The 12,646-nt window shown below is 37.2% G+C and overlaps 1 protein-coding gene across 2 annotated transcripts in view; it reads right to left on the bottom strand.

Annotated features, from left to right (window-relative positions):
• PPP3R1 (protein phosphatase 3 regulatory subunit B, alpha) overlaps positions 1–12,646 on the bottom strand; it is a 60,406-nt gene that overhangs the window by 5,788 nt on the left and 41,972 nt on the right. For both annotated transcript variants that reach the window (XM_072746100.1, XM_072746101.1), the window contains exons 3-5: positions 7,568–7,744; positions 5,994–6,053; positions 4,906–5,090 (exon numbers count right to left, since the gene is read on the bottom strand). In XM_072746100.1, the coding sequence (XP_072602201.1) occupies positions 4,906–5,090; positions 5,994–6,053; positions 7,568–7,744 (422 nt within the window). The remainder of the gene's footprint in view (positions 1–4,905; positions 5,091–5,993; positions 6,054–7,567; positions 7,745–12,646) is intronic.

The following is a 12,646-nucleotide window of genomic DNA, read 5'->3' on the forward strand; positions in this document are numbered from 1 at the left end:
GGGATGTTCGTTCCTGCTTTGTTGAAGAGTAGTTGACCATAGAGTTGAGGGTCCATTTCCAGGTTCTCTTCTGTTCCACTGATCTATGTGTCCATTTTGGTGCCAGTGCCATACTGCCTTGATGATTATAGCTTTGTAAAGTCCAGAATTGTGATACCACCAGCTTTGATTTTTTTCAACATTCCTTTGGCTACTTGGGGGCTTCTCAGGTTCCACACAAATTTTAGGATTATTTGTTCCAGCTCTGTGAAATAAGTTGATGGTATTTTGACAGGGATTGCATTGAATGTATAGATTGCCCTAAGTATATAGATATTTTAACAATATTTATTCCTCCAATCCATGAGAATGGAACATTTTTCCATCTCTTTGTGTCTCCCTTAAATTCTTTGATGAGTGTTCTCTTGTTTTCTGGGTATAGATCCTTTGCCTCTTTGGTTAGGTTTATTCCTAGGTATCTTATAATTTTTGGTGCAATTGTAAATGGGATCAAGTTCCTAATTTCTCTGTCTTCAGTCTCATTGTTAGTATACAGAAATGTGATTTCTGTGCATTGACTTCATATCCTGCCACTTGCTGAATTCCTGTGTGAGTTCTAGCAATTTTGTGGTGCAATTTTTTGGGTTTTCCACATAGAATATCATGTCATCTACAAAGAATAAGAGTTTGACTTCTTCTTTGCCAATTCAGATGCCATTTCCTTGCTGAGGCCAGGACTCCCAGTACTGTGTTGAACAGCAGTGGTGAGAGTGAACACCCCTGTTGTGTTGCTGACGTTAAGGGAAAAGCTCTGTTTTCCCCCACTGAGAATGATATTCACTGCAGGCTTTTTGTACGTGGCTTTTATGATATTGAGGTATGTTTCCTCTATCCCTACACTTTGGAGAGTTTTAATCAAGAAAGAATGCTGTACTTCATCAAATGCTTTTTCTGCATCTATGGAGAGGATCATATAGTTCTTGTCCTTTCTTTTAATTAGTGTATTGCATTGATTTGCAGATGCTGAACGACTCTTGAAGCCCAGGGATGCACTTGGTCATGGTGAGTAATCCCTCTTAATGTACTATTGGATCCTACTGGCTAGTATCTTGGTGAGAATTTTTGCATCCATGTTCATCAGGGATATTGGTCTATAATCCTCCTTTTTGGTGGGGTCTTTGGTTTTGGTTTCAAGGTAATGCTGACTTCACAGAAAGAGTCTGGAAGTTTTCCTTCCATTTTTACTTTTCTGAAACAACTTCAGAAGAGTAAATATTAATTCTTTAAATGTTTGGTAGAAATCCCCTGGGAAGCCACCTAGTGCCCTGGAGGTCCCAGACTTTTGATGACTGATTCAATTTCCTTGCTGGTTATAGGTCTGTTCAGATTTTCTATTTCTTTTTTTCCCAGTTTTGATAGTTTATACATCTCTAGGAACACATTCATTTCTTCCAGATTATCTAATTTGTTGGCATCTAATTGCTCATAATATGTTCTAATAATTGTATATATTTCTTAGATGTTAGTTGTGATCTCTCCTCTTTCATTCATGATTTTATTTGGGTCCTTTGTCTTTTTTTTTTTTTTTTTTTTTTTTTTGTAAGTCTGGCCAGTGGTTAATTGATCTTACAAATTCTTTCAAAGAACCAGGTCCTACTTTTGTTGATCTGTTCTACTATTCTTTTGGTTTCTATTTCATTGATTTCTGCTGTAATCTTTGTTTTCTCTTCTCCTGCTAGGTTTAGGCTTTATTTGCTGTTCTTTCTCCAGCTCCTTCAGGTGTAAAGTTACGTATTTAGAACCTTTCTTGTTTCTTCAAAAAGGCTTGTGTTGCTGTATACTTTCCTCTTAGGACCACCTTTGTTGCATCCCAAAGGTTTTGAACAGTTGTGTGTTCATTTTCATTTGTTTCCATGAATTTTAAGTCATCTTTAATTTCCTGGTTGATCCATTCATTCTTTAGTAGGATGCTGCTTAGCCTTCATGTATTTGAGTTCTTTCCAAATTTCCTTTTGTGATGGAGTTCAAGTTTCAAATCACTGTGGTCTGTAAATAAGCAGGGAATTATCCCAATCTTTTGGGATCAGTTGAGATCTGATTTTAACCCAGTATGTGATCTACTCTGGAGAATGTTCCATGTGCGCTCAAGAAGAATGTGTATATTCTGTTGCTTTAGAATGGATGCTCTGAATATATGTGAAGTCCACCTGATCCACTGTGTCATCCAAAGCCCTGGTTTCCTTGTTGATCTGCAATCTATGATTGAAGTGAGTGGGGTGTTAAAGTCCCCTATTATCAATGTGTTTCTTTAATTTTGTTATTAATTGGTTTATATAATTGTCTACTCCCATGTTAGGGGCATAAATATGTATAATTGTTAAGATCTTTTTGTTGGCTGGACCCTTTAATTAATGATATAGTGTCCCTCTTCATCTCTTATTACAGTCTGGTTTAAAATCTAATTTGTCTCATATAAGGATTGCTACCCTTTCTTTTGATGTCCATTAGCATTATAAATGGTTTTCCACCCCCTCACTTTCAATCTGGAAGTGTCTTTGGGTCTACGATCAGTCTCTTACACACAGCATCTCAATGGGTCTTGCTCTTTTCTTTTTTTTTGGGGGGGGGGGGGGGTCTTGCTCTTTTAACCAATTTGATACCCTGTGTCTTTTTATTGGGGCATTTAGCCCATTTCCATTCAGAGTTAACTAATGAAAGATATGAATTTAGTGACACTGTATTACCTATAAAGTCACTATTTCTATATACTGTCTCTGTTCCTTTCTATGTTACTTTGGGCTTTCTCTTCACTTATAGGATCCCCTTTAATATTTCATGCAGGGCTGGTTTAGTGATCACAAATTCTTTTAGTTTGTTCATCCTGGAAGCTCTTTCTATTTTGAATGACAGCCTTGCTAGATATGGTATTCTTGGCTGCATGTTTTTCTCACTTAGCAACCTGAATACATCATGCTAGTCCTTTCTGGCCTGCCAGGTCTCTGTGGATAAATCCACTGCCAGTCTAATGTTTCTACCCTTGTAGGTTACAAACCTGTCCTGAGCACTTTCAGGATTTTTTCTTTGTCTCTGAGATGTTCAAGTTTCACTATCATATGCCGAGGTGACAGATTTTTACTGATTTTGATGGGGATTCTCTGTGCCTCCTGGACTTGAATGCCTGTTTTCCTTCCTTGGGGAAGCTTTCTGCTATAATTTGTTCCAATATATCTTCTGTGCCTCTCTCCTTTTCCTCTTCTTCTGGGATCCCAATTATTCTAATATTGTTTCGCTCTATATGGCATCACGTCTCTTGAATTCTCCCCTCATGATCCAGTAGTTAGTTACCTTTTTTCTCAGCTTCTTTATTCTCCATCACTTTGTCTTCTATATCGCTAATTCTCTCTTCTGCCTCATTTATCCTAGCAGTTAGAGCTTCCATTTCTTAACGCATCTTATTAATAACCTTTGTGATTTCGACTTGGTTAGATGTTAGTTCTTTTATTTATCCAAGCGGGGGATTCTCTAGTGTCTTCTGTATTTTTTTCAAGCCCAGATAGTATCTTTATGATTGTTATTCTGAACTCTAATTCCAACATCTTACTTATATTCATATTGATCGGATCCCTGGCAGTCAGTACTGACTCTTGGTTCTCTTTTCTTGCGGTGGGTTTTTCTGTCTTGTCACTCTAGCAGAGAGTGGTTGCTCTTCTATTTGTAGAATTGCAGCAATCCTTTTCTTAGATCTCCAGTGGAGTTTGCAGGTGTTCAGAATGATTTGATAGCTATCTAGCTGAATTCCTGGGACCAGACAAAACAAAGGTCTCCTACTCCTCTGCCATCTTGGATTCCTCCCCCCTCCTTCTCAAGCTAACTCTTCCAAAATCATCCAGTCTGTTCTTTAAAATAGAGCACCACCCTACTTTTTGAAACAACACGCAGACAGTATTCCCTTGAGATGAAGGAATATAAAGGATAATATGAACTTCTACTTAAATGCCAAGCAGCAACCTTAGTCCTTATATGACACACAACCACAGTCATTTGTTTTTCCTTGTGTGGCCTAAATAAAAGATGAAAAGGGAGGAGGGAATCTGCCTACAGAAGCATCCAATCGTAACTGAAGAATTTCAAAACGTTTCTCTCTGTTATCTTGGCCTCTCCTCTGGATTCTCTAGCATCTCTAGCTTGCACTTATAACTTCCTGTAAAATACCAAAAGGCTGATATGTTTGCTTTAGGGGAAAAGTAGTGAAAGATGAGTGATTGTGTTGCTGTTGGAAGCAGTCAGTGGTGGTAAGACCCTGGATGTACCGAAGAAAGGCAACAAACTGGAAGGTCATCTGTGGCCCCCGTTTCCACTTCCGGTGAGTTTTCTTAGGGCTCCCTGTAACCGCAGTCCCTGTACCTGTGGGGCCCTTCCCCTAACACACAAGAACCAGCCACCGATAGCTTGGGAGAGGGAGGAGGGCGGAATCACCACTGACACTGCCTCACTGAGGAGTCTGAGATGCATGCGGACTCCATTTCTGTTACCCTCGTGAAGCCAACCTTCTGTCCAGATTCCTCACTGAAACCCATGAACACATAGCTTCCACCAGGATTTTCAAACATACTTATTTTTAGATAAACAACCTTAAGAATATACCCTGGTTATAGTAGGGGGGCTACCAACAATAAGCAAAAGTGACTAGTTCCGTTCCTGTGGTTTGTTACCAAATAATCACTGAGAATATGAATTCTTGAGAGTGACAATTGTTAGTCATTAACAATTGCCAGGAACACTTAAAAATTTTTAATATGGGCCATCAGGCAAAATCAAATACGTAAATTTCTAGGGCAAAACAAGTATAAGGAATGCAACCTATGAAGTGGTTTTGTAAAGGACTTTAGAGCCTAGTGGTCGGGAGAAGCAGCCCTTTATACTTACGGCACAGAATTCCTCGAAGGATATTCGCCCGTCTCCATCCTTATCTGCGTTTATTATGGTTTTGTCTACGATCTGCTGTAACTGTGTATCTTTCAGATTGTTCCCCACCATCATCTTCAGCACCTGGAAGAGTTCCCCATTGGAAATATAGCCATCTTTATCCATGTCATAGATACGGAAAGCAACTAAAAAGAGAGTAAGGAAAATCAGTGATAGTTATAAGGCAACCACAGGAAAATACTCGGAATGAGGAAGAAACAGTAAGTGGTCAAATATGGAGAATTAGAACTATGAGGATGGCTCCTTCCCACACTGGATCTTGTCTCTAATAGGTAAGAGTTGGGCTGAGGACAGGCTTTGGCTGTCAAGAGTGCTGGGGCGTACCTCGGGGTTACATTATTTAACCTTTAAGCTTCAGTTTCTACACATGAAATTGGGACTAACAGTTCCAACCTCCCGCGTTCTTTAGAGTACTATAGGATGACAACTAATACATGAGAATTGCTGAGAACAGTGTCTCAAACACAGCAAAGTTCAATGAAAGACAGCAACTGCTATTACTATTATTCTCATTTACATTAAGAATTCATTTACAAAGGATGTCTGCATCTATCCTGTGCCTCAGAGAACTGTGATTGAGTAAAATGTCTCTCTAGTTAAGAGCTGACTACCTTAAAAAGGTACCAGATGTCCTCTGTAATAGAAGCTGCTTACAGTAACCAAAACAGTGGACTTATAGCTAAATATGTATATGATAAACTAAGTTCACCTAATCACATTAGAACATTTTTCCCCACTTTCATAAAAAAAAAATCTCTTATCCAAGACATGTAGTTTACATAGCTGTTCTCAGTAGAAGGAAACTTTTGTTTCTATCCAACTAAAAAGCAACAATGACATTGTTTTTAAAAAATACTAGTTGTAAATATCCTAAAAGGATTTTCTCCAGAATTTAAAATTGCTGTTAGGTATATATTAAGGATCCAGAATAGAAGACATCTTTTATAATATTTTAAAAGGAAATTATGATGTATATGGGGTAGAGTGGTATAAAAGGGAAAATGAACTCACTGAAGAAAAATACTTACACCTCAACTTCTGTTCCTTGTCTCCTTTGACACTGAACTGAGAGACTCCCTCAATGAATTCTGAACAAGAATAGAAAGTGTTTACAAATCAGAAGTTTCTATTCTTTATACAGAAAAATACACACACACACACATTCACAAAAGCATGTCTCCCTGCAACAAAAGAAAAATATTACTAAGCAGTGTTTTAAACTGAAAATGCTAAATTTCAAACTTCAACAAAAAAGGTTCCATATTTTTTTTTTAATCTGAACTTGGGAGTTCTCTAGGGTGAAATCAATTTGAACAGTATTTATTAATCAACAGAGAGCTTACTAAAAAGAAACACATTCTTTAAGCTATTTAACTCTTTCTTTTTGGAATCTAACTATTCTAGGGGGCTTTTTAAAAAAAGATCAAGCCCTGTGTTGGGCGCTATGCTCAGCGGGGAGTCTGCTTTTCCCTCTTTCTGTTCTCTCTCTCTCTCTCTCTCAAGCAAATGAGTATCTTTAAAAATAAAGAAATGTAAAAAACAAAAAGATCATGGTGTGCCTGGCTGAGTCAGTAGGTAGCACATGAAACTCTTGGTCTCGAGGTTTTCAGTTTCAGTTTTCAGCCCCCACACTGGGTGTAGAGATTACTTAAAAACAAAATCTTAAAAAAGAAAAAAGTATTAAAAAAATTATATGTTGTTTTGGGTTTTTAGAAATTTTTATTTATTTTAAGTAATCCCTACAACTGACATGGGGCTTGAACTCATGATGCCAAGATCAAATCCCATGCTCTTCCAACTGAGCCAGCCAGGTGCCCTTCTTACACACTGTTTTGCCAGAACAAAAATAATTCTGAATTTCTGGTTCCAAAATTCAGTCCCATTTAAATGAAAATGGCACTTGTGAAAATGATCATTTTTCTTCACTGCCTGCTAAACACTAAGTCATAAAATCAGCTTTAGATCCCCATTCACTGTAAATTCAGTTCTTGGAACTAAAATAACAAAATCTGTTGATTAAAATCATAGAATCAAATATAAAATTTTGTATCATGGTAATATTATCAAAAATACTACTGTTTTACATAAAAATCTAGATTAACTCAAATAATCTTTTGTATAATGCTCACATCCTTATTACTACAGTTTAATTTATTGGTTAGTGCAAGTCTCGTTCTTTATTTTATTTTTAAAGTCTCATTCTTTAAAAAAAACAAAGGTTTCTAAAAATGCAGTTCTGGGGTGCCTGGGTGGCTCAGTCGGTTAAGCGTCTGCCTTCGGTTCAGGACATGACCTCAGGATCCTGGGATGGAGCCCTGCTCAGTGGGGAGCCTGCTTCTCCCCCTCCCTTTGCCACTCCCCCTGCTTGTAATCTCTCAGTCTGTCAAGTAAATAAATAAAATCTTTAAAAATAAATTTAAAACAGTAAAATATCTTAGTTCATTAAGGTTTATATACCACAGATTGAGAATTTAACATAATGAATTATACAATCTCCAAAAAACATATTTTTAAAAAGCTAAATGTCAGACATTTCATATACAGAACTGTAAAACTAGTTATAGATTACCTAACTTGTTAAATTAAAAAAATACTTTCTTACCTTTAAAGTCTACTTCTCCATTCCCATCCGTGTCAAATATATCTATTACTCGTTGTACTAAAGGATTCTGTTGTAACTCAGGCAGAGACATGAACTCCTCCACACTCAACGAACCCGAATTGTCCAAATCGAGCTTCTTAAATCTCTTTCCTAGCCTTTTAATTTCATCAGCATCAACTAAAAGCAAACCAAAAGAGGTAGCAAGATTTACAAATGATTTTATCAAAATTAAAGGGAAAAAATCCAGCAGTTAATCAATAGTTTAATTTCTAGTTTAACTGATAGAGTTACATGAACTATTGGTTAATTCCTTATAACAGAGAAAGTCGATGATATTTTTATTTGGTTACCTTTTTGTTTGCCTGCCCACGCCATAACCAACTGTATACCGCACCAAGATATTATAGGATTGCAATGCTAAGCTGATCATGGAAGTCAGGTGATTCCTACTAGGCAAGCTAAATCAATCTCCGTTCTGTACCAGAGTATCTTGATTTTCACTTATCTTTTTAAAGTTTATTTCTAATAGTTCATGGTTTGAACATGGTTCAGAATTCAAGGCCTCCCTCCTATCCCACCCTGCAGACATCCAATTCCCCTCCTTAGAGGCAATGTTGCCAGTTTCTTGAGTATTCTTCCAGAGATACTCTTAGCAAGTAAATAAAACACAAGCTTTCATCTTTTTTAAACAAAAGAACCAGAGCTAACAAAATTAAGTTTTCAATGCCTTAAAGAAAAATAAACTTAAGAACCGTTTGTATTAGTTTGTGATTACTCTATAAAAATTCAGTATCAGGTCTCTTAGCAGCATACACATTCTTGAAGAAGATCATTTTCTCCGAAATTACATTACTGTTTTCATTTCTTTAAGAAATCAGACTAATTCATACAAATAATTTTAATCACTGATAGCAGAACAAAATATTAAAAGCATAACTTCCTAAAAGAAACTTTTAAAAGAAAATTAACGAGTCAAATGTTATGCAGCCCATGGGTATTAGAGAGTGAGACTGCAAACTGTTCTTGAAAATTCAAATATATGGCATCCTCATTATAAGAACTTAAAAGCTAAAGAACAGATTTTTAAAATATAAAAATATTATCTTAAAATGGAATACAAACTCTAATTATCTGCACTACTGAAGTACACACTGTCCAACTAGCAGGTGCTGCTCTGTATGAAGCAGTTCATATGCAACTGGTAAAGGGAGTCATGTCAGTCCTGGAGCAGAAACGCCACTGGTACGCAGGGACTTTTCCTAGTGTGTTATGAAGGGAAAAGGACCAAGTTTTCTCAAATTAAAGAGCAAGTCTTAATAAAATAAAATCTTAAAAAAAAAAGGTGAAAACAAATGCCTTTAGAGAAAATAACTCCAAGTTTAGTGGCTTCAAAACCTTCAAGGCTTTTCCAACATTGTTATCGGGTGAAAAGCACAGATAACAAATGAACAAGCTGCAAATGTACTTCCTCATCTCTCCACCTCCGTGTCTCCCCGCCACCAGCCTCGAAAAGCAATTAACAAAAGTGACTATAACCTGGCTCATTATTTAATTTTTACAAAATTAGTTTCTGCTGAAGTAGATGTCCTCAAGGAAGAAAGTTCAAAATAGAAAGCACAAGTCCTAGTTTAAGGCTAATAAATGAACTGCTATGATGCTTAATACAAATACCACAGGTTATTTGTGCTAAAAAATTTCAGATCTTTATAGTTTTTCTAAGTACTGTTACAAAGCTGCATAGAGTGGCCTATCCAATCCATACTTTCCCCAGATATGTGATTTTTTGCAGCATTTGAGATGTTCAAGAATACATACTAAATTTACCACAGAACAGAAATGCCTTTCACGATTCATCTAACCACTGCTTCCAACAACTAAACACACACTCCATGAACACATCAACTACAAAGAGCCTTTTATCCCTCTATTAAAGTATATTCCTTAATGAACAGATGATAAAAACAAACTGTTCAGATAAACCTTATTTTCTGATTTTCCGTGAGTACCTGATTTTCTGTATTTCATGAAATTGGATACCTGTACTCTTGGAGAAAAACACTTCACTTTAAGTCCCTCAAATGCTTTTCATTTATTTATTTACACATCTCTCCTACCCCAGACCAGAAATCACGACTTTTCATTGTTCTTCTATACACTGCATATAAAAGGTGCTCAATGAATGTTTTAAATGAGCACTGTGTTTCAGATTTAAAATTTACTGATCAGGGATGGCTGGGTGGCTCAGTGGTGAAGTGTCTGCCTTTGGCTCAGGTCGTGATCACCAGGTCCTGGGATCACGTCCCACATCGGGCTCCCTGCAGGGAGCCTGCTTCTCCCTGTGCCTGTGTCTCTGCGCCTTTCTCTCTCAAATAAATAAAATCTTTAAAAAATAAATAAATAAATAAATAAATAAATAAATAAATAAATAATAAAATTTGCTGATCAAAGTGCCATTAGAATTTAGAGTAAAACTCTACTTATCTAATCAGACACCAATCAGCAAATCCTTCACAACAGTTTCTCCAAGTTCATAGATTTTGCTGAAAGCTACTCTCCTCTCTCTACATACCAAGGATGAGTTAACTATTTTCTGGTAATATTTAGTTTTGCCTTAGTTTACAACCAGAAACCAGAAAAGATGTTGAGGAAACGGAACACAAAGGATCACTAACGTATACTACAAGTGGAAAAGGAAAGACCGTATGTCCACCAAGAGCCTGCCATTTAGCAACAGGTCTCAAGTGCGTATCAGGAATTGGAAGGAGCAAAGGCGGAAACGCAGCGCCGTAACCCAGACACTGTGAGATTCCATTTACTAAGGCCGGGACATAAATAACGGTTCATCAAGTCACATCAGGAAACTGAGACTGAGGTGAAGGATTATGTTTCAATTACCTAGAAAACCCCACTAATCCAGAAGACAGAATTCCAGTCTTGACAAATGACTAAGGAATATTAAGAATAAAGATAAATCATCAACCAACAAATTGACTTCTTTGTACTGCCAACAATAATCTTTCTAGAAGACACATTCAGCCAAATCATTAACTCTCGTGCTTACAGATATGTAGTGACTTCCTGATATAATCAGGATAAAAAAATCTAGAGCCCTCCACAATAGTTATTAGCCTCAATCTGAATCTCCATCCTTCTCTTCCCCCATTATCTTGACTTTAGCTACAATGCTCTCGGCACAGTTGATCAGAGAGCATAAATTTCATGCTTCCACTTCCTTATATACCCTCTACTGGAATGTCCTTCCCCGAACTCTCCATTTAGGAGACTCCTATCAATTTTTCTGATTTAAAAAAGGGAGGAGGGGCAGCCCCCGTGGCGCAGCGGTTCGGCGCCGCCTGTAGCCTGGGGTGTGATCCTGGAGACCCGGGATCGAGTCCCACATCGGGCTCCCTGCATGGAGCCTGCTTCTCCCTCTCCCTCTGCCTGTGTCTCTGCCCCTCTCTCTGAGTCTATGAATAAATAAATAAAATTTAAAAATAAATAAATAAATAAATAAATAAATAAAAAAGGGAGGAGGTACTAACTGTTCTGTAGTTGTACGTATCACTAACTCATTCTCTGGCAAAAGCCCTTATAGCAACATTTAAAACCATTTTCTGGGGGCACCTGGGTGGCTCAGATGGTCAAGCAACTGCCTTGGCTCGGGTCATGATCTCTGGGTGGTCCTGAGATCCAGCCCCAAGGTGGGCCCTCAGCTCAGCAGGGAGTCCGCTTCTCCCTCTCCCCCTGCTCATGCTCTCTGTCTCAAATGAATAAATAAAATCTTAAAATTTGTCTTTTGCTTTAAATATCTCATGAAATATTACAAGATAGTTGATACTTATTCTGGATGAGTAGTTACAACTTTCCTCAAAGGCAAAGCAATGTGCCAGCGATCACACTTTAACTGGCTTCTTAAAAAGCCCCTCAAGTAAGACCTGGAGAGAACGAGTTCTATTTAATCTCTATTCACCACTCTCACATACCCCTCGCAGCCAAAACTCACCCTGAGATTCTTTAAGAAGCCAGTTTAATTTGAAAGAAGGGAGTATCTATTCTCCAATCACCCATTTTATTTCCTGCTTTCTGTCCCTTCCTTCCTGCGTGGATCACAATGGTAAGTAAGACAGAGATTAGATTACCTAGTATTTATTATCTAATTGAGGCTAGCTGAACAACTGGAGGAATCTGTACCTAAGTAATTACAATATATTTAAATGGTTAGCCTAGAAGGCAATGCCATAAATATTTTTTAAATCCAAGATCTAAGAAAGCTAGTTTCAAAAATAAACGGTAAAAACAGTTATTTTAGGCATGGAACAAAGTAATCTATTTGGTCTTTACTGTTACCACGAAGCAGTTATTGAGCACTTGCACCCGCCAGCACTGCAGACCACATGTGCCGCAGGATTAAACGTATGCTGGAGCATGACACAGCATCTCAATTCTTGAAATATCGGCACTTACCAATCTCCTACAAATTAGGCACAGAGCTCTGAAACAGATGAAACCCATTTTGGTAGTACCATTAAATGGTTCAGGTCTGCACTTAGTACAAGTTAAATATTAAGGATTAGATTCCAAATTTTGGTACCAAGTTTCATCAAAGATTTTTTTCTACTGCTTGGGATCATACTCCCTTAAAACAGATGGACAATGGGGGGTAAAAAACACCTCACCCTCTTGACTCATCTTGTGACTCAGAGATACTCTTTTTCATATGTTTTGCCAAGTTAAAACATGTTATTTTTCTTCTTATAAGGATACCTTTGGAAAGACTATCATTTTTAATGGTTGAAAATGCCTACGATATTCAATTTATATTATACAAAGTACTAATAAAATAAAGAATCTTATAAAAGTCATATACATCATTTTCTTAAATTTAACCAAGACATTAAAAAGTTGGATCTTTTCATCAGTTTATGAAATTTAAGTTGTTAATAAGGAACTGATGGATTGCTAACACAGAAAACACCAAATTAAACTGTGGAGACCTTACCCAGATCCTTGCACCTTCACTATACTCAAGGATAAATAAAGATAAAATTTAGATGGTTACTTCATTTTAACAAGTGATTT

This window comes from Vulpes vulpes, unplaced genomic scaffold, assembly GCF_048418805.1.
Source record: "Vulpes vulpes isolate BD-2025 unplaced genomic scaffold, VulVul3 u000000657, whole genome shotgun sequence".
Classification (NCBI taxonomy): domain Eukaryota; kingdom Metazoa; phylum Chordata; class Mammalia; order Carnivora; family Canidae; genus Vulpes; species Vulpes vulpes.